At 43.2% G+C, this 26,636-nt stretch overlaps 3 protein-coding genes across 4 annotated transcripts in view; 1 reads left to right on the top strand and 2 right to left on the bottom strand.

The window, feature by feature from the left end:
• The window catches only part of nhsb (Nance-Horan syndrome b (congenital cataracts and dental anomalies)), a 36,600-nt gene extending 26,506 nt beyond the window's left edge, over positions 1-10,094 (bottom strand). Inside the window, 1 exon segment of the mRNA XM_061277560.1 lies at positions 9,502-10,094. Within this exon segment, the coding sequence (XP_061133544.1) occupies positions 9,502-9,781 (280 nt within the window). The 5' untranslated portion in view covers positions 9,782-10,094.
• A 2,946-nt stretch (positions 10,095-13,040) lies between these two features.
• ace2 (angiotensin I converting enzyme 2) lies at positions 13,041-18,921 on the top strand. The gene is made up of 18 exons (XM_061277318.1): positions 13,041-13,249; positions 13,329-13,487; positions 13,611-13,704; positions 14,052-14,195; positions 14,306-14,421; positions 14,493-14,598; positions 14,700-14,791; positions 15,006-15,178; positions 15,643-15,869; positions 16,192-16,336; positions 16,438-16,536; positions 16,785-16,907; positions 17,073-17,251; positions 17,404-17,462; positions 17,540-17,637; positions 17,720-17,836; positions 18,181-18,378; positions 18,455-18,921. Exons 1-18 carry the CDS (start codon positions 13,061-13,063, stop codon positions 18,555-18,557), a joined length of 2,421 nt encoding a protein of 806 aa, XP_061133302.1. The 5' UTR covers positions 13,041-13,060; the 3' UTR covers positions 18,558-18,921.
• An 86-nt stretch (positions 18,922-19,007) lies between these two features.
• LOC133153202 (uncharacterized) lies at positions 19,008-22,174 on the bottom strand. 2 transcript variants are annotated; one of them, XM_061277320.1, is made up of 7 exons: positions 22,059-22,174; positions 21,844-21,962; positions 21,615-21,711; positions 21,024-21,396; positions 20,365-20,490; positions 20,152-20,282; positions 19,008-19,312 (listed from the first exon to the last, which is right to left on the bottom strand). In XM_061277320.1, exons 1-7 carry the CDS (start codon positions 22,068-22,070, stop codon positions 19,085-19,087), a joined length of 1,086 nt encoding a protein of 361 aa, XP_061133304.1. In that variant the 5' UTR covers positions 22,071-22,174; the 3' UTR covers positions 19,008-19,084. The 2 variants fall into 2 exon arrangements, with proteins under 2 accessions (XP_061133304.1, XP_061133305.1); XM_061277321.1 differs by having other exon boundaries at positions 19,008-19,229.
• Positions 22,175-26,636: the final 4,462 nt, after the last annotated feature.

Raw genomic sequence — 26,636 nt, 5'->3', positions numbered from 1 at the left:
ACCATCCGTACATATGTGCATGCAGTTAGCATGGAGTGGACCTCCACATACTTTTTTTTGCCATTTTCCTCTGTAAAGAATTTTTTCAGAGAACTGGATTGCTAAGGGAAGAATTTTGCATGTTAAGATTTGTGTGGAAAGTGGTCAGCATTTGTAGCATTTGACTGAATGGATAGTGACAGATATATGGGTTAAAAGTAAAGTCTTTTTTTGTCCTCACTGATGGACTATCCTCTTTCAAATTGGATTAATTTACCCTGCCTTAGTAAATCGCATGATCTGAAACCCATAGTAATAGCTTTTAATGGGATTTTGTAGCAGTATTGGAAGAAGCGTGGTTGTTTGTGTTCTATTCTGTGTTCCGACGACGCGACTGAAAAGCGATCAGGATGTTCTCTCACCCAAGCACAGACGCATGCAGCTGTAGCGTGTGGCGGGCGTGTTTTGTTGTGCAAAACCCAACTCGCTCTTAGTCCAATTAGGACAGCTCCTCTTTGCAGCATGCTAAGGATTTTACAAAGCCAATCTGTTTCTGAGGAAGTCTTCTAGAGCAGGTCACCCGTTAAAACAAGAGCAGAGAAAGATTTTCACCCTCCATCTGTTTGAATGCTTTGCTGAAGTTTACAACGCCACCTTTAATTTCATGTGTAGGCTGTACAATACCACATGTAACTTCAACGTACACATTTACGGGAAGGCGATTGAGCATTTCTATCGAGCTTAGGTCCACTCGTGGTCCTCACGAGTAATACGATTCAGTAATCTAGTAAAATGGCTATCGGGCGGCATCTTATTAGGACTGTGATATTTTTCCAACTGCTAGTACCACTTTAGCCCAGTTTGATTGTTTACTAGCAATCAAATCTTATTAGTAAACTATTAGTTGGAGGCTGTCGAGTAAAAAGCATAGCTAGTAAGAAATAGTCGTTCTACGACGTGAACAAAGAGCATACTAGTGCATTGATATCAAGGGTCAATAACCTTGTCAGAGCTACTAAAACATAGCATAAAAACACATTTTCTATTTTGTACTGGACAGAAACGGGGACATTCAGAGTTTTGCCTCTCTCTGTGGGATTACGTGGAAACTCATCTCTCCTAAGTGGAGCTCCCTACGGAGGCCTGCCAGGGACAAGTTATCATGGGAATAATGTTTTAGGGTTGAATAGAAATATGGGAAAACTCTACTTGAGTTTGTATTTGTTTGATTTTAGTTGAAGAGTCTTGAGGTAACCCATAGGTGTTTGGATTTGTAATCTTCCTTAAGAAGCATGAAGCTCCATAGATGGCGATGTAACGACAAACCAGAGGAAGTGGAAGTCTGTCCTTTTTCCAAGGTCAGTTACTTGATACCATTTGCATCAGGGTGGAATCTGACAGTATGAGGCGCATGTAAACACTTGATTAGCCTGAAAAGGCCCAAGACAGAATTCTTCAATAGTTTCCTCAAAATAATAACCGGTTATAGTCTACAGTCCATTTGTGGTAAAGGTGCTTTTGTGTTTTTAAGAGAACCTTCGCATGTCGAAGTTGACACATTTTCAGGTGGTTGAATAATTTCAATTCAAATGAAATGGTCTGACCTTGTTACAGAGGGAATTCATTTGCTAAGGAACTATGTTTGCTGCCAGTAAATGCCCAATTTACATTCTTGACAGAGTTAATAAGCTCCCAAGCATCGTACTCAAGCGCTGAGCACCAACACTTGTCAATAAAAGTCCACTGTTATGTAATATCAAGCTGGAGGAAATGTTACTCATGTATCCTCATGGAATCACGGTACGCTTACGCACCAGAGCCTCGGGATTTGAGAGATGTCCACTCGTGGCGAAGGCACTCACAAACTACCACCCACCCACAGAGGTCACTGACTTCATCGTTTTGGTTTAAAGCCAGCATTTTGCGGAGTCGACAGACATGATTGAGTTTAACATGCCGTTGGAGCATGACACAAATACACGCTTAAGAAAATGAATGGGGGCACATTGATATAGTCAGACAGTCAGTCTTTGGTTATTGAAGGGGATTCCTTCCAAGCCCTCCAGTGATTGGTGGAATGCAGCGATATAAAGAGACCATATAATAAAAACATTTTGGGAGGTTAGTTTTGCCCCTTTAAAATGCTTTAAACACACGGAAACTCAGTAAAACACATTAAAACGTGTGAAAAAATATTGTACCCTCTCTTACTCTATCTTTGCAAGATAATTATGAAGGAAGACAAATTTGATTCTCTCGCTAGCACAGTTCTCCAAAAAGCACAGAGCGCTTGCTTCAACTATTTATTTGTCAGTCCTGATGCATAATGAGAAGGGGTAATAGAAATTAGCACAGATACGAGACAGACCAAAAAATGTCTTGATTTGCTGACCTCTGCTGATTAGATTCTGTACTTAATTATTAGACACAACCAATTAACAGACATCAACATTGAGATGATGTTTGTGTTGAGTGTTATGCCACATGAAAAGGGCCTTTAATCAACTAACAGGCGAGCAAAAGGAAGCCATTGCAGCCATCCATCCGAATACATGCAGCAATATACGGAGCAATAAATCCTGCATGCATGTTTTATTGCAAGCCGCAACAGGGACACAGACAGGAGCACTTAAAGGAGCAGTTCCAATCATAACACGAAAGCTGAGGAGAAGGTCACAGAGTTCAGTGTGTTGACTGTGTTTGACTTTCAGCTTAATTCCATTTGATAAAACTTTTTTTCCTCCTTGCATTCTATTTTGTTATGTTTTGCTATGTTGGTGCATTTCTATTTACAATGCTATCCTTTCCTTATTTAAAAAAATCTTTTTGAGGCTGCGGATGTTTCATGCTTCCCGAAAAGAGATTTTCAAATCTAAATTGAAAGAATAGAAAATATAAAAATGGCGTTTTTAGTCTGAACTCAATTTCTTCCTCTTTGTTTTGCCCTCCAGGCTCCAGACTGATGGAGAAAATGTCATTGTGGGTTTGCGCTTAAAATTTGCCCTTGCACATAAAACCGTCTATGTGCTATGTTAATGTAATGACACGATAAAAATGTGCGCATCCCCAACTATCTACTAACGGCCTATGCATTTCAATTAAAGCGACTCACCCTGTACGCACACAGATTAGAGTCACATTGTGCCTTTGATTGGCTGAGTGCCCACACGAGTGAATAGTCTCTTTTAGCCCAATGGCTTGCTGTAAGAGAAGTAAATTTGTAACTCTTAAATCTTTACATATCATTGATGCAAAGGTCTCTCGTGACCAAAATATTCATCATGATCACTCAGATCAGCAGATACGATCGCACAAACCATATTAGAGGGTGGTATGGTCCAGCTCTGTGAGCGTAGTTGTGACCAGGAGCCTCTGGCAGACTCTTGAAGTAGTTTGTCTGAGTGGAGTCATTTGAGTGTCAACAGTCAAGTAATATTGTCAGACAGCATTTAAAAAAGATGGATGGGTGACTGACTGGATGGATGGATGGATGGATGGATGGATGGATGGATGGATGGATGGATGGATGGACGGACGGACGGACGGACGGACGGACGGCAGTTATTCAAAGATGAAAGCTGCTCTTTCTTAATGGAACTTTCTTGTTTGTTTATTAATGTTTGAATCAATGGTGAATATTTTCCACAGCAGCTTTCATTCAAAAGCGCTCTTCTCATATTCTCCCTGTTCGGAGCGCAACCGGCACGTATTTCTCTTATGTGTCTCACTCTTTCATAGAGTTATCAAACTTTCTCCTCTCCTGCTTGTGTCTGGGTGGAAATCAAAGTGCATTAAACATTAAATATGCTGTCAAGAGGCACATGTCTCTCCACGCTGCTGCTGATGGGGAAAGTAGGGCAGTGAGGAATACGAAGTATAGATAGAGGAGGAGGAGAATGGACACACGTTAGCAATGCATGGAGGCCAGCACTTGGGGGTTGGCAAGAATGCATGATTTTTACATTTTCGTCAAACCAGCTTCAGTGAGAAATTGGTAGTAGGAAACACTGAAAAAATCTGTCCCGTTGTATTTCTTTTTTTAGCATTAGTGAATGACGACCTGATGAAAAACAAGACGTACTGTAAATCGAGTGAGGTAACGTCAACCACAGCTAAGATGTTGACCGACTTACTGGATGAGATCTTGGGGGCTCAGAAGGTGGAAATGTTTCAGGGAAGGGGACAGCAGTGAGTGGGAGTATTAACGACAATGATGTGCTTGAGGGGCTTTGCTGATACTGTGGCGGAATATCGACCCTCGGTTAGCAAGCACAGTTAAAAAGAAAGAAATGGACATCCTAGGACAAAGCGAGTGTGCATAGAAGCTGCCTTTCAGTTGTGGAGGGACCATAACAGTTGAGATCATTTAGAAATGCTGCACAATTAGCAATATTTCTGATTCAATATTTCTCCTTTTACACAAGTTTCTGCCTTTTTACTTGCCACTTCTTAGTTTTCTCCAAGTACTGCCACCTCCCTAAAAATATGGGTTCAATGAAGAATTAATGACAAGAGCTCTGAGCTACAGCCGTCCTAATAATGTAAATCTGTGAATTTTCAGCAAATTATTTCTTCCCTCTACAATGACTTCCATTTCTTTTATATACTATATAGTATGATTTCTGAGAGAACCTTTCCCCGTATGATCTTTCTAGCTGTGCAACAACAACATCAACAAGTTCAAATGCGGGCCCAGGGAGAGAGTGACAGAGTGATTGACTCAGCGGAAAGGTTAAAGCACACATCTCTCTCTCTTCTGTTACTATGCAGACTAGAGATATGGAGCAGTCCCCTGCTGGCCATGCAGTCAAGTTTGCTTTTAGAGCATCCATACAAAAGAGCAGAGTACAATCTAGTCGCCACAAGATCAATATCCCCAAATCTCTTCTGATGTTCAGTGCTCAGCTATCTACTGGTCGTCTCCCATTTCCTAGCCCCGTAGTTATAGAATACAATCATTTCAATTTTATGAAAACATGATTTATTTTTCTTTTGTTTGAGTATAGGTAAAGCTAATGTTATTCATATTTGTGTTCTGTACTACTTTGGCGCCATCTTGTGGCATCTTGAATTGGAGGAACTATGTTGGAGTGAGGGGAGATGCTTCATTTAGTTAAGCCATCACATCATCCAATAGGAAGAAAGCAATTGGCCACCATCTTGCAGCATCCATAGGCAATTACAAACTTTCTGATATGAACTCTAACATTTGCTTGTCAAAAAACAAGATACAATGATATACGACACTTTCTCACTATGTATTTTAACTACCGTATTTTCCGGACTATGAGTCGCATTTTTTTTTTCATTTTATGGCCGGGGGTGCGACTTGTGTATGAAATTATTATATCATTTTACATGTTGATATATGTTGATATATAGAGACTGGAACTCTCTCCCCCAGTCTGTCTGTGACTCACCCACACTTCCCATATTTAAGTCCCGTCTAAAAACATACCTCTTCTCCCAAGCTTATGACCTCCCCTACCCATAACTGCTTTCCTCCTCTTAAGTTTATCCGATTGTTTCCTCCTCCTCCCCCCCCCCCCCCCCCCATGTATGTCTTTGCATTGTTCCCTGTAAGCGTCTTTGGGTTCTTGAAAAGCGCTATACAAATATAATGAATTATTATTATTATTATTATTATGTTATTTTCACACTAAACCGCAAGAGGGTGCTCTAGGCCTGTGTTGATAATCGTGTTGATGAGTCTGATGTAAGTGACGTAGAAGAGGAAGCGCCACCTCTTCTACCTCCAGAGTTAGCGGAGTTGTTTAAAAGTGACACAAAGAATGAAGATTTCATTGGATTTTGTGATTTGGAGTGACACTGATGGTTTGGTAAACTTGTTAGCATGTTAATTATGCTATAGTTATTTGAATAACTCTTAATGTTACGTCAGGCAATTTCTCAGTTTCTTGTTTGTGTGTTTATGTAATGTTAGCATACCGTACCTTCAGCCTGTTGTTGCCTCTTCTATTTTTATTTGAAATTGCCTTTCAAGATGACATGTCTTTTCTTGGTGTTGGATTTTAGCAAATAAATTTCCCCCCAAAATGCGACTTATACTCCAGTGCAATTTATTTATGTCTTTTCCTTCTTCATTATGCATTTTATGGCTGGTGCGACTTGTACTCCGGAGCGACTTATAGTCCGGAAAATACGGTATATGCTGTAAGAGAAGAAACATGCTAAGCTACTAGGTTTTCCATGTAGCATCCTGTTAGTGTGTGGACAATAAATGATAGAAATGAGCTAAAAGGCGTTCAAAAGCAACACAAAACATGACAATCCTCTCAGGGTCCACAGTAGCTCTTGGGACATTGCGCATTCCTGTGAGTCATCATTAATCTGAAACGTGCCTGTTTGATGTGACATTTTTGCAACAACTCAGTATTTCCCCCAGGCTTTGGGAAAATGCAGCATCTTTCTCTCCTGAGGGCTTCTGATTTATTTGATAGGACAATATCCTAAAAAGCAGGTGATGATTATGAGTGGAGGCTTAAACTTCTTTGAAGTCGTCTCCATGTGTCAGGTTTTAAAAATGAAATGTACAGAATGCCAAGGTTGTCCTACTCCATTTTTTTTTTAAGTGAGCACAGCGGCCCCAAACCTGAAATTTTAGTGGCGCAGGTAGAAAATTTAGGGGCACACATGACTCACAAATTGACACGTGAAGTTAATACTCACATACATTGAATATGAAATAGTTCAACAGTTGGACTGGATCGATGTTCACCTCAAAAATAAGTGTACTGTGTGGTTAAAATGTCGAAAGCAATACTCCAAAGTTTGACATTACCTTAGTCACTAAGGCTTAGTGTAATGTGAACCAAAGCGTTTTCCCTAGAAAGTTCCATTAGGTTGGCCATGGCTGGACTCATTGTATTATTAGTAGCGTCTAATGGGTTTTACTGACTGCTCATAACAAGAGATGAGTGGTGCACACGACACATTGTTTTTCCTGCAATATCAGCCATCTGCCCACCGCCAACTCCAGGATCAATCCCAGTTTGCACCATATTGACTATCTTCTGTGTTGAGTGTCTCAACAAAGAAGTGAGGAGACGATGTTGCAACGGGTACTGAATGTGTCTGTTTGCGCAAAAATATCCATTTCCTCAGGGTGATTTCTGTCTTTTCACGATGACAGCAAAGATAATGACCCTTGTATAAAAAAAAAGGAAAAGAAATAGCAATTTGGTGAAATTCCAAGTATGAGAGTTGGCAAAGAAAACACAAACCGTCCATGCAGCCAATTTGAAGTCCCAGACAATCACTGAATATTTTCCCACTTTGTGGACTTTTGTTTACTTTTTCTCTATTATTTGTTATCATGAAAAGAGATGTTGGTTTTAATGAGGGATGGGTGAGTACCGATCTGTATCGGGCCGACATTGTTCTTATTTCAAGGAATCGGGTATTGGTAGAGCCTACCGATATCAGATACTGAAGGCATTATTTTATGTCAGGAAAGTCCTCCTCACAAGTAGTTGGCGTTGTAGTGGTGTAACACATTGGCAAATCATCTTATGCGTCAGATGAAGGTCTTGTTCACAATTATCTTTCATTGTGTTAATTGAAATTATATACAGTAAAGGTACTGGGTAATATTAATGCTCAATTTTGTGACGACTCGAGTCGATATGTCCATCAGTCTGGAAAAAGAAAAGTGATGTTGAACATTTATACATATATTCTTTCGGTTAAATTTGACTTTTCCTAAACTGCCCCATCCAGCAAGATGATAATATTGAAAAATAGTGATTTGCAAGAATGTGTAAATAAATCCAAGTTATCAGCAAATTCATGCAGAATTGTGCACCTGTTGCTCTTTTTTAAATTCATGGAGGAATTTCAAAACAGTATAACAGCAGAATTAGTCATACTTTACATAAACTGGACATGACTCTGTCTGGAAAAAGAAAAATACACGTTGGCTTTCCCTTAAAACATTGATTAAGGATTAATCAAGCATTTGTGAATATCAGACAGGCTATTAAGACATTGGATGTGGTAAATCAGTATGTCCTTGAGTACAGCTCAAAATTGTCAACTAAAATTGCGATTATATTTTTGTGCTGTGTGAAATTTTCCTATGTTTAAATGTTATGTTTGTACCTGTACTTGGGATTTTAATGTTGGCTACCTTGCAGATTGTTCTAAGGTCAGTCATACTATTGCAATATTAAGTAAAGCAACTTTTTGGGTACATCCATCTATCCATCCATTATTATTTTTTTCTAGTGCTTGTCCTTTCGTAAGAGTGTAAGAAATTAACATTTTTTAATGTCTATAGCACAAAAAAATGAACTGCTAGATCATTTATATTGAACTTACTTCGTATGGTCATATTTGTGCCGTTGTACTTTTTTGTTGTTTCAAGATTCCCCCAAGACCATTCGGGGCCATGTTTTTCTGCAAGAGCTTTTGCACATGAGATGGTAACAGTTCTCTGAATTGTTTGATTCTGTCTCTTTCCATTGCCCCATAGACACACATTCTTGGCATTGCATTCATTTTTTACCGATATGACACACTGGTAAATTAAAAATCCATTTTAGGAGTTAATATAACCCGCAACAGGCTCGGTGCAGGCAAACTTTGCAATACAAAATGTTCATTTTTGTGTATTATAAGTCACTTAAGGAAAAGTCAGGATTTTGTTTTAAGCTTGAAGAATGACATATGGGGTATTTTTATTGCTGACAAATGCTAAAAGTAATCATTTTGTCCACACCGTTTTAATTGTGATGGTTTAGGCAAGCAGAATAAAATGAGCAAGGCCTTGCTTGCTGTAGCTGCTGCAGAGGACATAAATAATATGTAGCTGTTGTTACACGAATGTAGTCTTTTGTTGGTGCCAGTCAAGCTTGCTTGTGCTGCCCGTGCATATGAATTTGTGCACGGCCGCATCCCTCGCACACCCTTGTCACGACCATCGGCTCCTGTCTAGGGACACACTGCTGCAACATGGTCAACTGGACTCATTATTGATGCTGGGATGGTGCCGCTGCATGTGAAAAAGGGTGGGAATGGAGCGCGCGTGACGGGCTGACGCGCACACATTTTAAAATAGTCGACTCGAAAGATAACGTGGCGTTCTTCATAGATAAACGCGACATGCATGCATATAGGGCGTGTGTGCGTGTGTGTGTGTGTGCGTTGGTGTGCGCAACCCGCAGTAACGGAACAGCGATGCGGGACCTATGCAGCGCCAACACACGCCCCTCACACACGCGCCCGCCAGGCTTCACGCACATGCATACACGCGCGCGCAAATTTTCACGCTCTTTCAGTCTGGACGCAGGAGTCAACACGGGACTGACGTGAAAGCGCAAATGAGTAAAAATGCGCGTGACACGTTTGTGCGTGTCTGAAATTATATATGGGTGGGCACCCTTCTTCGAAGCATGAACGCACACATATGTGCGTGATTAAATGAGTGTTTAAATAACACATGGCTCAAGTGGATTCATATTTTGGGAAGGGGGGGGGGGGGCGTCATCCGCTTCTACTTACGCACTGCCTCCTTTTTGGGGTCCAGGGCACTGGCATTCTGTTGGATCCGGCCTATTTTGTTCTGGAGCCCCCAGACCCGCCGGTTGGTGCTGACGATGTCGTTCTCCAGCTCTTGGAACAAGGAGCAGGCGTGCCGGGCCAGGTCGGATAGCTGTCGCAAGGTCCGGGACAGAACCACGTTGGTGATGGCGCACAGGTCCTCAAAGATCAGACCTTCATCGTTTGGGATCTGGTGCCTGCAAAGAAGCGGCGGCTCCACGATCCTTTTGGCGAAAGGCATTTCGCACGCCCCAAATGAGACTTGGAAAGCAAACGTAAATTCCCAGCGTCTAGAAAAGGTGGAAAGAAGGACACCATCCAAACAAATATATCCAAAACGTGCAGCCTGACGAGGTTCAGGTCGACCGCGCGTTATTCCCGAGCGGCAATCCAAAGTTCTCCTTGAGATCCTCCATGCTGCTGCCGCCGCCGCCGCCGCCGCTGCTGCTGCTGCTGCTGCTGCTCCTTCTGCTGGCCTACTATGGGCATCACTCACACTCGCTCACACACGCGCACGCACACACATGCACACTCACATGCAGTCAGGACACGGCTAAGCGCAGGGGCTCAGGTCAGTGGTGTGAGGAAGAGGAGGAAGATGCGTGTCGCCTCTGCGATCACGGACGGGCTCGCCTCCGCGCACCATCAAGGCAGACAATCGAGCGTCAGTAAGACTCGGCAATGATTTTCAAAGTAAAAGATTTTCTGGAAATGCAAATAAACACATCGTAACATTTACATTTCTTAACACATCTCTCTTTCATTTTCAGGGCAAGCGGTCGTTTCCAGTGATATCTTCATTGATTCTTCTCTGTACCTGACCCGATGTGCTGTGAGTGAGCACTATTAAGGGGATGACAGTGAGCAAGAGTCTTTGGAAGACATTCTTCAATTTGTATGTACAGTTTTCCCTCGCTATATTGCCATTCACCTTTCGCGGCAACGCTGTTTCGCGATTTTGTATGTGTGTGTGTGTGTGTGTGTGTTTATTTATTTTAAAGCCTTGGACTGGTAAATGAAAAATAGTGTGCACTTTAATCTACACCAGGGGTGGGCAAAATTATTTGACACGTCGGCCACAATGGGTTCTAAAATTTCAAAGAGGGGCTGGGACAGGAACATTTGGATATAGCGTATAGTGAGCCAGATATACTGAAGTGTTGCATGTAGTCTTCAAACCTCATAGCACAGTGAGCATGTGCAAATAAATGATCTAACTGAAGTGAGGACTGCGCCTTTCAAATTTGCAAAATAGATCTCATCCAGGCAGTGCCAATGGATGTCGATCGTTCTTGCATCGACTGCTCACTAGCATAGCTTTGCGTGCTTCGTGGCTGATGTAGTCAGCCTAAACTCAACTTTGTGATGTAGGTTTGTTGTATTAGTGCATGATGTCAAGCAATATCAAATTTTCAACTTTTTTTTTTCTGTAACATTTTTTCTTGTTTTTACTGTGGCCCTAATTCTCTTTCATAATGTTTAATTAGGCGTTTTTAATGTGCAGCACAGGCCAATAATCAAGCTATTTGGATGGTCTTGGATTAAAGCACACATGTCGTGTAATGCAGTTTACTGTATTGAGTCACTTGCAGAGGGGCTGCCTGACAAACAACGTGCAGCGAGCACATTTTGCTGAATGTGTGGCCCAGCCGCTAAGCCGGCCTGTTGTCTCCATCATTCACCATGATTCCAATATAGCCACTAGGCTCAGTCAGTATAGAGATGTCTGCTCTAAATCTGCTGTTGGGGCAAATTTGAAGAACTGACGCACAGTCGGTCGACGGGAAACCATTACAAGCCCCTCATTCACCAATGACAGCGCCCCACCAACTCATTCTAGACAGTGAGGCAGAGGTGGCAAATATATACTCATGCTCTAATAGTGTAATTGCATACAATTGTTTTAGCATTTTCAGAAACCATAAAAATAAAATATTCATAAATAAATTCATTACAAAACAAATATAGCAAAAGAGTCTGAAATGTACTTTAGTATAAACCTAAAAATGTGTTTTTACTTTCAGGTAATTACAATAAACAGTCAATAACTTGGCACTATAAAGGAAAAAAAAACTGAATAATTTTCCTTTTGATTAAATTGCATCTGCTCATATTGGGAAAATATAAACTGTACACACTATTAAAACAATATGCTCCCATAGCTTTCCTAGGATTGTGAACTAAATAACAGAAAAAGGAAAATGCCTTATAGAAGAGATTTTTTCAATGCTTGCAGGTGTGTGGTGAGATGTAACTTTTGAATGTAAAATAAATGTTTTGGCTCAATAAAGGCTGTTAAACCCAGTCCTAGTACGTGAAGATGAATATGTTTGTGTTTTATAGGGTTCACTTGCTTTATTTTTTTTTACATTCATTTTGATTGTTGTCCAACTTCAGTGGAACGAAACATTAAATTAAGATTGCAACACCGACCACAAGCAAGAGAGGTCGCTGTTTCATTCTAATAATATTTCTATACATATCAGTACTGTGTGTGTTTAATGAAAACAAGTGCAGTTCTTTAAAAGTACCCCCACATTAACTTAAGTCAATGGCACCCCAAAATATTAAGAAAAAGAAAACACTGCTTCTCAACGCTATTGTTGCATTGTTACATTTTTAACGGTGGGAAACGAGTGTTAAGTAATCGTTTAGTGCAAGTCATGAAAACTACAGTACAGCATAACCTTTTGCCGCTCTCTTATCGACATTTAAGACCTAATAGGGCACTTGCTCTTTATGACTGTTAGCAGATAAAAACGTGCACTGTTCTATTGTTTCCTGTTTCTTGGCATCATAGGGTCATGAAGATCAAATAAGACACTCAAGTAAAAGAAAGACCGACCTCATCAGATTGAAATTTAATAATAATTATTAAAAAAAAGACAAACTTTGGTTGTCTTTCTGACATAAGGAAAATGACTGCTTTGGTTTGATTGACACAATCCAGTATGGATTAAAACAGTGAAAAAAATATGGGGAATAAAAGAGTTTTATTTTAGGCATGGTCAGCGAAAAAGTTTGATTTGATAGCTCTTCCTCTCAGTGGATAAAAAAAATGTTTGAGTAAAATGATTGCAACTATAGAGTAGATTTTTACTATTATTTCAAATAATAAGTAAATAAAAGTGATTGATTTTTATAAGACACTTACAAGGAAGACACCAACAAAACCATACCAGTAATACTGATTGTCAAAATACAATACATAATGCACTCTTAATCTCTAATTCAGTACAGCACATTTGTTAAGTGTAGTTAATTGTTCTACACGATCATTCATAAACCGAACCAAACTCATGTCACAATTTCCGATTTTCATTTTGTTTTCAAGCACTGTATTCTATCAGACACCACTGGAGTGAGGCACGCTATCTGTAAACCAAAACTCAGATACACCCTCCGTTATGACTCTGTCCAAAGGCCAAGGCAGTACAGAAGATTATGGAAAGTTTATAAGAGAAGACAGTGTCCTTCCTAGTCAGAGTGTGATTGTGTGTGAGTGTGACTAGATCGCAGCATGTCAGGAAAATTTTTACTTTGTGCGCTGGCTTGCTGGTGTTCTCTCTCTACTTCGTCGCTTGTGGAGAACCAGACAAGGGAGTTCCTGCAGAAATTTGATGAGGAAGCCAGTGCTCTTATGTACCAGTACTCACTGGCATCATGGGCCTACAACACCAACATCACAAAGGAGAACTCGGATAAACTGGTAAGAATTTCCTGTCTTTTTATTTTCAAACCAAATTGTGTTGATGACATACTTACTGTGGTATTTTTTATGCATCCAGTCAGAAGAGGGTCAAATTTGGGGCAAGTTCTACACTGAAAGGTCAGAACAGGCTCAGAAATTCCCCATTAACGAAATCAAGGATCCTCAAATCAAATTACAGCTCATCACTCTACAAGACAAAGGTGCCGGTGCTCTCTCTCCGGATGAAGCTTCACACGTAAGACTGTTGCTTCAGTTCCATTTGTTTAAACGCTCTCGTCTAGTCCAAAGCTGCCCCCCGTGCATGTTGCGCTTTTCAAAATCTCATCATGTTGCCATTTTGTTTCAAATCTGTCCGCAGCTGAGCAAGATCATGAGTGACATGAGTACAATCTACAGCACAGCAACTGTGTGCATGATGGACGACCCGCTAAACTGTCAGACTTTGGAGCCAGGTACACGCTGTTAATAAGCCACAAGTTCTTATGGAGTGGGGTAGTTTATAATTAACACACACAAGGTGCACAGTTGTTGATTTTTTTTTTTTAAATGTACATTACTTTTTGAAAACCTGCGAAAAGTATTTTCATTTATTGATACAGAAGCATAATACTCTATTGGCATGGCCACACTTGCAAGCAGGCTTTTTTTTTTCAGTTGCCCACCCTGAGCAGGTCAACACAGACCTACACTCCTCAAAAAAACACATGAGCAAGCACTTGACAGCAGTGGCAAACAAAAATGAATGGGAGGGGGAGTCGATACTTTTGGGCAATTAGGTTCGCTCACTGCTTTTCGACAGGACTGGAACACGTGATGTCCACTAGCCACAACTACTCCGAGCTTCTGCACGTGTGGGAGGGATGGCGGAGAGAGGTGGGCAAGAGGATGAGGCCACTCTACGAGGACTATGTGCTTCTGAAGAACCAAGCTGCCAAACTAAATGGTGAACCCACTCACAGTCTTCTCCATTCTTTAAATCATTGACATAAAGGCTTGCAAAATTCCCTTCACTAACCTGGTGATATTTTTCATTTTTTCCTCTAACACCTGAAGGGTTTGAGGACTATGGAGCTTACTGGAGATATAACTATGAGACTATTGATGAGGAAAGTCCATACGATTATACCAGAAATCAGCTAATGGAAGATGTACGCTCCATCTATAAACAGGTACGTCTTTCGTGGAATCTCCAATATGAAAGAGAGCGAGTATGTCCAAACAGCAAGATGTCTTTCCACAGATCCTGCCCTTATACAAGGAGCTTCATGCTTATGTGAGGGCAAAGCTGATGAAAGTCCACACAGGCCACATTGATGAAAAAGGACCTTTGCCAGCCCATCTCTTGGGTACCGTGTCATCAATTTGCAGATTTTCATTCACATCAACTAATCGGAAACGCTGAAGTTTCAAATTTTCTTGTTCCTGTTTTGCATGATGATTTTACTAGGTGACATGTGGGGAAGATTTTGGACCAACTTGTATCCTCTGTCAATGCCCTACCAGGGTGAGATTGATGTCAGCAAAACAATGGTAGAAAAGGTGCAGTACAATTGTTTCTGTTTATAAAGTAATACCACAAAAGACAGCAACCAGCTTTGTTGTTGTTGTTGTTGTTGTTGTTTTACATCAGTCATTCTATTGGTCAATCTGTGTGTAGAGAATTGTGAAAATATTTGTGCACAAATACAGGGGTACACAAATACCACATGGATGTTTGTGTCCATCAATTTTCATGAGACATCTTGAATTTCAGGGCTGGACTGAGCGGCGACTGTTCGAAGAGGCGGAGAAGTTCTTTATGTCGGTGGGCCTGTACAAAATGTTTGACAACTTTTGGACCAACTCCATGCTGGTGAAACCTGAGGATGGACGCAAGGTGGTTTGCCATCCCACAGCATGGGACATGGGGAACAGAAAAGACTTTAGGTAGCACAGTCACTCACACACACACACATGTCCACGCACGTGCGCACACATTTATATCATAAACAAAGATGAACAATCGAAAGCAAACTTAAAAGAATGGCTAACAGGTTATAATAAATATAATAAAGGTGATGACAAAAATGATGCTTTCACTTAGATGATTTCTACAATAATTAAGAGCGTTCAGTGCACATTAAGGTACAATTTTTATTTACCCTTTATGTGCAAATAAGAATATCTTTTCAAATCATTAAGTTGTTTTTATTCACCCTTCCTACTTGATGTGTTTGATGTTTGCTGGCAACTTCCAGCGTCATTTATTTCTTGTTAGTTCTATTACTATGACTCATCAGAAACATTGGTGCAATCTGTTTTATTGCTACTCCATATCAGATATGCTATCATGGCACGTTTTCATTCCTCAATAAAACTGCTAACATTGACACTTCTCATGCTGCCCTTAGGATCAAAATGTGCACTCAAGTCAACATGGATAACTTTCTGACTGTCCACCATGAGATGGGCCACAACCAGTACCAGATGGCGTACCGAAAACTGCCCTACCTCTTGAGAGACGGGGCCAACGAGGGTTTCCACGAGGCCGTCGGGGAAATCATGTCCCTGTCTGCCGCCACACCCAAGCACCTGCAGAGCCTTGGCCTCCTGCCTTCTAACTTCACCTATGATAACGGTAAAAGAAAGTTCTACAAAAACATTGAATTAATTTAGTGTGACAGATTTATCCCTGTAATTCCTTCACTCCCGTGATTATTGTTTCTTATTCATGTACCAATGTAACTCAGATGCCATTTTGATTCATTTATTGTCAATTCAGTGCTTGTTTATTATTGTTTATTTACAGCTATTCTTTTATCAACTAACTCACATATCTGTTTGTGCCTCATCTAACAAGCCATCAAAGTTTTGTACACTGCCGTCAAGTGGCAAAATTATAGCACTACAGGTCATTTTAACGACATCCATCAAATTTCATTCTTATTTTACGCCCACAGAGACAGAGATTAACTTCCTTCTAAAGCAAGCGCTCACTATTGTAGCCACTCTGCCTTTCACCTACATGCTGGAGGAGTGGAGGTGGCAGGTCTTTGCAGGAAATATCCCCGAGGATAAATGGATGCAGCGCTGGTGGGAGATGAAGTAGGCAGACAGACAATTTGCATTCTTACAAGCAGAGATTGGAAACAATAGAAATCCCCAACGGTTGAATCTTCTCCAATCCGTGTTGTCGAACATAACAGGAGAGAGCTCGTCGGTGTGGTGGAGCCCGTGCCGAGAGATGAAACTTACTGTGACCCCGCTGCTCTGTTCCACGTTTCTGGAGACTATTCCTTCATCCGGTAACATTTGAACAGTCAGACATTTACATTCAATAGTTAAGAGATGGTCAAATTAAATTTAGTTTTACAACTAGCTATTCTCTATTCAAAACATTCCAAAATAAAGTGGACAAATTGTTGGTTTCAAATTGATGTGAGATATACACACACACACACACACACACACACAGATCGATAAAACCAAACTGTATGTATCTGAAACTTGAACAACAATCATCGTTGTGTTTTGTTGATGTCTTAACATACAGGTACTTCACAAGAACCATCTACCAGTTCCAGTTTCAAAAAGCCCTTTGTGATGCTGCCGGTCACTCCGATGCCTTGTCTTCATGTGACATCACCGGTTCAGCTGTCGCAGGCACCAAACTCAGGTAACATTACTACTTCTCCCTTCAACAATTTAATCCACCTCTTTATACCATCAACATGATGTCACACCTCTAGGAACTACTACTTGCTTGTTAGTTTGTGTAGCTGTCTAATGTAGTGGGCGGGGTTTTCCTTTCAGCAGTCATCACCAATCATTGTTTTGCCAGGAACATGTTAGAGTCGGGTCGGTCCCAGTCGTGGACCCGAGCTTTACATACAATATCTGGAGATATCAAGATGGATGCTAAACCACTGCTGGATTATTTCCAAAAACTTTACGTGTGGCTGAAGGAGGACAACATGAAACACAACCGCGTTGTTGGCTGGGATGCAGCGGTAGATCCATGTAAGTCATTGAACAACAACAACCAAAGCATTTGGACCACATTTTGGGGCAAATAACTTCCCTGAGCCCGTGTAAAATGCTGTATTGCTTTGACAATCACATTTATCCAAACTAGAAGACAAGTAACATGCATTCATTGACTCTGTTTGCAGATTCTGATTATGCCATCAAAGTGAGGCTCAGTTTAAAAATGGCCATGGGTGATGAAGCTGTAAGTGTTATGTGTTGCAAAATGGCCTGACAAAAATGTCATGGGAAGTGTTAATCAACTCAAATCTGATGTCGTAGTATTCCTGGAACGCCAACGAGCAGTACCTGTTCAAAGCCAGCGTGGCCTACGCTCTGAGACAGTACTACAGCCAAAAGAACACCACCCTCCTCTTCACGTCAGTATGCTTGGCTCTGTCTCGTCTTTTCAACTTCTTACTGCTGCCGTGTGACAGCATTTCTCTCGTTTTGCATCTGCAGAGCGGAGAACGTTATAACTTACAAACAAACGCCCAGGATTTCCTTCTACATTGTGGTCACCGATCCAAAGAATCCGTCCGTATATGTGCCAAAGGAAGATTTGAAGGCAGCCATACGGTGAGGCACAACTTTGTACATCTCAATCAATTTGACTGAAAGTTTGAGGACATTCAACCACCGCATATTTATCTTGTGCATGTTGGTGCCAAGGAAGTATGTTGAGATGAGGAGCTTAAATTAGACATTGCCGAAAACATCTGTCATTTTGCGGTTGAACTGAGTGCAGGAACTTTATTCAAAGGTTTGCCACCATAAAGTGGAATCTCGGCACCAATAAATATTGAAATGAGTTGAGGTACTTCATTTAAATAAGTGTTGTGCGTTGCTGTAATTTTTTTTATCCAATTTGAAAAGTCCTCTCCTGGAAGATATGAGGCTGATATGTCTTGTGTGAATGGCAGACTATCCCGAGGCCGACTCAACGATGCTTTCCAACTAGACGACCACACACTGGAGTTTGACGGTATCCCAGCAACCCTTTCACCTCCCGTGGAGCAACCGGTGGAGGTGTGGCTGGTGGTGTTTGGAGTGATCATGGGAGTGGTGGTGCTCATGGGACTCTTTCTCATTGTCTCTGGCATCAAAGACCGCAAAAAGAAGTAAGCTGACGTTCCTTGACGTTCGTCACACGCGTCACTTTCGACCACATCACGTTATGTTCATGTTCTCTTGCAGGAATCGGAAAAGCACGGGGGTGGAAAATCCCTACGAGCCTGAGGCCAATGGACAGACCAACAGAGCCTATGAGGACAGTAGTGATGAACAAACCGGTCTCTGAAGAATGATCTGCTTTTTTCCCACCTCCAATGAAAATTAATGCGAGCTCAGCACCAGGCCTCTTTGAAATATCATCATATCACAGGTAGAAACTTGACCTTCAGTTATTTGATTATGGATAAGTTAGGAACATTCAGCTTTTGGGGAAGTTCAATTTCCCCGATTTTGGGGAGTCGTGTTTGTGAAACTAATAATGCAGCACTGGACTGTGTTGTAAAATATGTACTTATATAGCACTAAAACAAAGCCTCACATACATTTAAATATATTTTTGTTTCTTTTGTGGACACAATACCATTGCTAAGGTTTATTTATCAGTGTTAATAGGTGTATGATGTAAATAATAATATCATTGAATTCATTATATTGATCATAATATCAACGTACGGTAAATGATACCATGCGATGTTCAAATTGTAAAATTCTGTTTGTATAGAGGAAAAGAGCACTATTGTGTTTTCATGAAATGTCAACAAAACTGGGTTTTATAAGCACACATAGACAGACACCAAAAAAAAGACAGACTTTCTATGTTTGAATGATGAAGAGGAATGACTGAATTCCTTGCCGTCCATCTGACTTAGCCATTTGTACAGCGTCTGTTGAAGCTGAAGTGGTAATTTGGATGTACCATCCCCGGTAGAGTGCAGATTCAAACTTGCGCTGCTTTGTGCTGTCCGACGTCATGTAGAAGACGAAACAAAGTTTGCTCTCATCATTCATTGAAATGCTTTTCAGCGTCTTCTTATCCACTGCCTACAAAAACAAACATGGTAAGAACGCGGCATTGAAATGAAAAGAAAAAAAAAATACGTTTACGGTGCTTGATTTTGTTTTAAGCGTATCATGCCAATTATCTTTTTTTGCTTTCTTTTCATATTTGTTTTGAGTACCCCCAAAACTTTATCATCAATTTATTCCTGATATTGGTTTTATTTGTTTGTTTTTCAGTCATTTTTGGATTGGAAAAATTGCATACATCTCTAATGGCCATCAAATATACACAGGCAGGTTTTTGAGACTGGGCTGGACTTCTGTTTATGAAACACATTGTCTCCACTACAATGAAGTGCAATTATATTATTTGTTTCTTTTATAGATATTAAAAGATAAACAAAGAAAGTGTGAAAATTTTGTTTTAGAGAGTGTAATTAAGCAAAAAGTGACACAATCATTGTAGTGCCTTGTCAGCCAGTTAGCCATTCACTATGCATGAATTTTTATGTACACATCAGCTCCATGTTCCTTGCAGCAGTTTTCATTTTGTATTTGTACGTTGGATCATTTGCCCTATTTTATTAAGCGCATGTGTGTGGTATAGCGATTGCTATCACAGTACGTTATTCACGGGAAAATGTATCTTTTTTTTTTCTACTCAGGCCATATGTAAAACATAAAAATGCTGCTTTGGTAATATCTTGGGCTTAAGAAACTATGTTAAAACAAGGGGAGTAGTTTCATATGGTCACGCAAAAGCATTGGTCAAACGGATAAATGCTTTAGTGCCATCTACTGGTATCTAAGTGCAATTACACAGGTGAACTTACTCAATTACCGTCGAAATTTCCCAATTCCAAAAGAGACATTGTCAATACCTCCACTTGCACGACCACCTGCTCTTCTGTCTTGAAGCACTTGAGAAAGCAGTCAGAGTCTGTGAAGTTCAAAACCACTGGGAAATTCGGGTCCAAACAAGTTGACTTGTAGTGGTAGATGGTCATTTTGGCTGAACATAAAAACATGGAGAGAATTGTCCTGACAAAGAAAGCAACAGTGTAACTTCTAATCTGTTGGACTGTATGAAAAACCTGGTTGAGGCGAAGCGTATAGAGTCTTCTCTGAGCAGAGGCTTTTGAGATATTTGTGCGAGGCCACATGCTCCACTGCAGTGTTCAATGCCTTCATTAGTTTGAAAGTGCCCCCTCCTCTTGAAACTGTCAAAAAACAAAGTAAAATAAGTTTGTATTTGTTTTGAATTCATTGGTATAGTCACTGTGTTCTGAGTTTCTGCCATAAGTTGCAACAGATATAAGGAAAGAGTGGAAGAGTCACAAAAAGCCAGAGAAGTGGACATTTTTATGAATCATTCTGTGCATCTGTTGTGATTTTTTTTATTCCCCATTTAACTTCTTGCAAGTTGGGCTAGTAATGAAACATAGTTCCAGTTCAAGGTTTAGAGACGGTAAAATTAAGGTCACTTGTAAAGCGAGTTTCCTCCGTGAAATTTCACCTGTAAGAGGATTATTTCAGTTTTTTGTGACTGGTGTATAACTGCAATGTTAGTATTATTTTTTTGAACACTTTTTGCAGTCAGTGAAGCTCATGGACATCACCAATTGTGTGATGCTTTGACCTGGTGTCCCCTTCGTTTGGAAGGGAAAAGTGCCTTTCTATCACCTGCACTTTATTATTTATAGAGAATCACTCCTGAAGAGACTGTTATTTTGTTTCAAAACAAAAAACTCACCAAGCGTTACCGTGCTGGACTTTGCCACCATGACAATGTCGTTGAGGGTACATCCTGTCCCATGACATCCACGGCAGCTGCTCCCGGCATCGCAGCCCCTCCCTCTCAACACGGAAAAGTTCGTTTCAGTCATGGTTACAATAAGCAAGTTGCTTTCCCACTCGTTCTGCCCATCCTCAGCTGGGCAAAGTTGGTCCACAGCTCCATTTTCTTCTTCATCACCCCTCAAGTCACTCTGCTGCAGGTCTTCCTGTCGCACCATTTCCTTGCTGAATTCAAATATGGTGACCTCCTTGGAGACGGGGTGGAGAGCATCTTCCGATGAGCACAGCCTCTCAATCTGCTCCTTCTTCCTGCCTGACTTGTGCACTGTCTGATGACAAAAATAAGAGCTCAGCGTTGTCAATTCGAGGGTGGGAAAATTCAGACATGATTGTTAGTACTTTGCGGTCAGGCCCATTTAAAATCGGACTGGTTGAAGAAATTTATTTTGTAAATGTGAGCCTGCACTTATGCAGAAGGCTTTCCTGTTTTGCCAATGACAGTCGGACGGATAGACGGACAGAATGCTGATGAATAACGTCATCCCACCAACATTGGCTGACCCTCCGCTATGGCCTGAGCCAGCTGCTCAGGGGTTAAATCCTGCAGGTCATTGCCATTTATCTGCACCAGCTTGTCTCCTCTCCTAAAAAAAAAAAAAAAGAAAAAAAATTAAAATGAGAATTTTCAGCACCCTTGGACGGATCAGATTATTTTTAATTTGCCATTAATATTAATCAATTCAATAATACTTTGTCTGACTTAATTTTCCAAATACCTTATGGTTAGTTTTCCACCTCTTGGGTTTTGTTGCTTGATAACATTTTCCACTTCATACTGGTGCTTCCCCTCACGGAGCTGATGAACTATTAGCACACTTCCATTTACAAGAGAATCCTTCCATGTGGAAACAAAACAACCCATTTGAACGTGAATCTCTCCACAGAAATATGCCTTAGTGGAGAAAAAAAGAAAGAAGAATTGGTCACCCACCGCCACATCCATGTCGCTGACAATACGCAGTTGCTCTTGACCGAGTAGCACAACTAAGAGTGAACTCCTGTATCCCGTTTTATATTTCTGCCCTGAACAGAAGAGGAAGTAGCGAGCAGAGGCCACAAAAATTGCGGAATTGATATTGGATTGACGCTCAGCAAGCTGCAGATTATGTAAGAAACAAGAACCTCACTTTGGGACCCTTCACATCAATGCTACATATTGAAAATATGATTTTCTAGGCTTACACCCACATCACCACACTTGACTTCATGCTTGTTGTTCCATTCCTTACACAAGCTTGATGCTCTCTGAACCAGCTAGGTTTATCTTGGTCTCATCAGACCACAGATTGCGGTTCTGATGATCTTGGTCAGTTTCAGGCCATTTTTTTGTAGCGCAATTGTTATTTTTTCATATCTTTAGACATCTCTTTGCCGTGAGTTGTCACATTGAAATTCCGTGGATCAGTATGAAAGATTCAGAGAGCAATAGCAGCAGATTTATTTCATTCACCTGAGATGATAACACCAACTAGAAAATAGAAATTTTCACTCTCTTTTGTTGCCAATGTAATTATACTGTATAATGGAATAAACAGAAATGTGAGTTGTGTACTCATTTCGGTATACCAACCTAATGGAGTACACCACAATGTGGTGTTCATTCACTTCCCTAATCAGTGCATGCGTCTCTCTATAGTTTATGAGCAAACACTAGCAGAAGAGGAAATGGAAGTCCTCGGTTGTACAGTATTTCACTGACATGGGAACTGAAAGGATACAACTTCCTCCGTGACTCTTCTAATCGCGCTCAGTAATCCACTTGAATGAAACATGAACAATAAAACAGTCTTGATTTTAACTGTCAGTTACACAGGAATCGGAACAACTCAGACCACAGAGTCAGTATGTCGCACTCACATTTATCAACACTGAAATTTCAACTGTTTACTCAACGCAACTGACAGAAATAATATTTTATTTATTATTTGGATCACTTGGAAAAGGGACTATTGTAGTGGGTTGACATAATTCACCCGGAACCAAAGTTCACGTTGCCGAGTTCCGGTGGGATGGTTTATACGTGTGGGAGTTTCCGGTTTGTGTAGTGTGTGTCAGGATCTCGAAGAGAAAAGAGTCGGCCCGTGGTTGAGAGAAGCAAGTGATAAATGTCATTAAAACAACTGCCGTTGGCACCGTCATTTATCACTCCGCCTCCGACTCCAGTCCTTGCACACCACACTGGTGACCCTGATATCAGTCCCGCTGAGGATTCCGGGACTGAACGGAACACCGAGCGAGACGGCATGGCGCATTCCGCCGTCCTTAGGCTGCCTGTGTTTTGGGAGACTTCTGCAGCAACGTGGTTCGCACAGGCGGAGGCTCAGTTCGCCCTCCGGGGAATTACGGATGACGCCACATGCTACTACCACGTTGTCTCGGCACTCGGAAGCTCCACCGCGGCCAGAGCCGTAAGTTTCATCACTTCCCCTCCGGCCCAGGATAAATATGCAGGGCTCAAGGCTTATCTCCTCAGGATTTTTGAACTGTCGCGATCCGAACGAGCCCGGCGCCTGCTTGCTATTCAAGGCATGGGAGACAGCAAACCCTCTGAACACATGGAGATGATGTTAAACCTGCTGGGTGGGGAAGAGCCGAATTTTCTTTTCATTGAACTGTTTCTGCGACATATGCCGCCGCACGTCCAGACGGCCCTCGCAAATACGACCATTACGGAGCCGCGTGCTCTTTCGGAGGAAGCGGACCGTTTCTACTTGGCCACCCAGCGTTTCGCCCCTGGTGTGCTGGCCCCAACACGCAGCTACACGTCCCCGAGCGCTGGCGTTTCCCCTGGCAGAGGACGCGCTGCAACTGACGGCCGCACCAACACAGGTTTGTGCTACTTCCATGCACGTTTTGGCGCCAAGGCTAAGAGGTGCCGCTCCCCTTGCAACTTCGACACGACGGGAAACGCCAAGGCCTGCGCTCAGTAGTGGCCGTGACCGCAGGCAAAAAGAACCGGCTGCTGTTCGTTGAGGACTCCCTCTCTGGTCGCAGATTCCTCTGTGACACCGGCGCCCAGAGAAGCGTCCTGCCGGCGACAGTGGACGACGCCGCTGGAGGGTTGCACGGCCCGCCCTTAACATCCGCCAACGACACCCCCATCAGGACGTATGGCACAAGGACTGTGGACATATGTTTCGGGGGTCAGCGTTTCACATGGGACTTTGTCACTGCCGACATCTCCTTCCCCCTGCTTGGCGCAGACTTTTTGTGCGCCCACGGACTACTCGTGGATGTTAAGAACGGCCGCCTGGTGGACGCGTTGACCTTCTCCTCCTTCGCATGTGTCCGCGATGAGGGGAGTTTTGTGGGTCTCTCCAGTTCGCTCTCCGAGGGCGACAGGTACCAGAAACTCCTCGGAGAGTTCCCCAGCCTTACACGGCCCACTTTTGCCGCCACCACAGCTAAACATGGGGTCGAGCACCACATCGAGACCAAAGGGCCCCCCATCTACGCTAGGGCCCGACGGCTCAACCCGGAGAGACTGACAATTGCTCGGGCCGAGTTCGCCAACATGGAACGCCTTGGTATTGTTCGCCGCTCTGACAGCCCGTGGGCCTCCCCACTCCACATGGTGCCTAAGCCGGACGGTGGTTGGCGCCCGTGTGGTGACTACCGCCGCCTCAATGATGCCACCACGCCCGACCGCTACCCGGTCCCCCATGTTCAGGACTTTTCGATACATCTGGCGGGGAAGCGCCTGTTCTCCAAAGTGGACCTAGTGCGGGGCTATCACCAAGTCCCGGTGCACCTTGCTGACATCCCTAAAACGGCGGTGGTGACTCCTTTCGGGCTTTTCGAGTTTCTTAGGATGCCCTTCGGCCTGAAAAACGCGGCCCAGTCCTTCCAGCGGTTGATGGACTCTGCGCTTAGGGACATGCCTTTCATCTTCGTCTACTTGGACGATGTCCTCGTCGCCAGCTCCTCGGAGGAGGAGCATGCGGCACACCTGCGGGCCCTTTTCACAAGGCTCGACCAGCATGGCCTGATCATTAACCCGGCGAAGTGCGTCTTCGGGGTGCCGTCGATCCAGTTTCTTGGGCATTTCATCGGCAGTAATGGGGCCACCCCCCTCCCGTCAAAGGTGGAAGCAGTCTCTGCTTTTCCCCGCCCACGTTCGGCCCGGGGGCTCCGGGAGTTCCTTGGGATGGTCACGTTCTACCACCGATTCATACGCCGGGCGGCCCACATTATGCACCCACTGTATGAGGCCCTTAAGGGTAAGACCCCCAACCAGGACATCGACTGGACCCCCGAGAGGATCAAAGCTTTCGAGGATACTAAGGCTGCGCTGTGCCAGGCCACCTTGTTGGTCCACCCAACGCCTGGAGCCCCGGTCGCCCTCACAACCGACGCATCTGACTACGCAGTTGGGGCTGTATTTGAGCAGTGGGTTGGTGGCGCCTGGCAACCGCTCGCCTTTTTCAGCCGCCAGCTGGTCCCTAGGGAGCGCAAATACAGCACATTCGACAGGGAGCTACTCGGCGTCTGGTTGGCGATCCGCCATTTCCGCTCCATCCTGGAAGGCCGTGAGTTTACGGTTTTCGTCGACCACAAGCCCCTCACGTTCTCTATGTCCAAGGTGGCTGAGCCGTGGTCCGCCCGCCAGCAGCGTCAGCTGTCATTTATCTCTGAGTACACCACAGATATCCGACACATCGCCGGCAAGTCCAACGTGGTCGCCGATTGCCTCTCTAGAGCGGTCGTCCACACGGTTCAGCTGGGGCTCGACTACTCAAGTATGAGTGCTGACCAAGCCTCAGATCCTGGGATCCAGTCACTCAGAGACTCTGACACTGGGCTGCGTCTGGAGGTGGTCGCGGTTGGCGACTCAGGAGTCAGGCTGTGGTGCGACCTCTCCACCGGCCAACCTAGACCACTTGTCCCTGCCGGCTGGCAGCGGGCTGTCTTTGAGGCGATACACGGCCTGTCCCATCCTGGGAGAAAAGCGTCCGTGAGGCTGGTGGCTCAGAAGTTCGTCTGGAAAGGGCTGAAGAGGGACGTGCGGGCCTGGGTCGACTCGTGTGTGGCTTGTCAGCGTGCGAAGGTGCACCGCCATACCAAGGCCCCGTTGGAGCCGTTCACTGTCCCCGAGAGGAGGTTCGACCACGTCAACATCGACCTTGTGGGCCCGCTCCCCCCTTCCCATGGTTTCACCTACCTCCTCACCATGGTGGACAGGACGACCCGTTGGCCTGAGGCCGTCCCCCTCTCCTCAACCTCGGCTGCTGACGTGGCCCGGGCGTTTATTGGCACATGGGTCGCGCGCTTTGGAACACCTTCAGACCTCTCCTCGGACCGGGGTGCACAGTTTACTTCCGAGATCTGGAATGTGGTTGCTGGAGGCTTGGGCGTCAAGCTGCACCGCACCACCGCTTATCACCCCCAGGCTAACGGGCTGTGCGAGCGGTTCCACCGCTCCATGAAGGCTGCCCTACGCGCCAGTCTGGTGGATGTCAACTGGGTGGACAGACTTCCCTGGGTCATGCTGGGCCTCAGGACGGCCCCT

This window comes from Syngnathus typhle, linkage group LG4, assembly GCF_033458585.1.
Source record: "Syngnathus typhle isolate RoL2023-S1 ecotype Sweden linkage group LG4, RoL_Styp_1.0, whole genome shotgun sequence".
NCBI lineage: Eukaryota > Metazoa > Chordata > Actinopteri > Syngnathiformes > Syngnathidae > Syngnathus > Syngnathus typhle.
This window is presented reverse-complemented; position numbering and strand designations above follow the sequence as displayed.

Bases quoted from the DNA above. Each gene is read 5' to 3' on its own strand.
- ace2 (XM_061277318.1), top strand. From the start codon at position 13,061: ATGTCAGGAAAATTTTTACTTTGTGCGCTGGCTTGCTGGTGTTCTCTC. The intron at 16,337-16,437 runs GTAGGCAGACAG...CGAACATAACAG, and splicing joins CAGCGCTGGTGGGAGATGAA to GAGAGAGCTCGTCGGTGTGG. The intron at 17,638-17,719 runs GTCAGTATGCTT...TTGCATCTGCAG, and splicing joins AACACCACCCTCCTCTTCAC to AGCGGAGAACGTTATAACTT.
- LOC133153202 (XM_061277320.1), bottom strand. The intron at 20,491-21,023 runs GTGAGTTTTTTG...GTTTTTTGACAG, and splicing joins GTCCAGCACGGTAACGCTTG to TTTCAAGAGGAGGGGGCACT. The intron at 20,283-20,364 runs GTTTTTCATACA...TTTTATGTTCAG, and splicing joins ATACGCTTCGCCTCAACCAG to CCAAAATGACCATCTACCAC.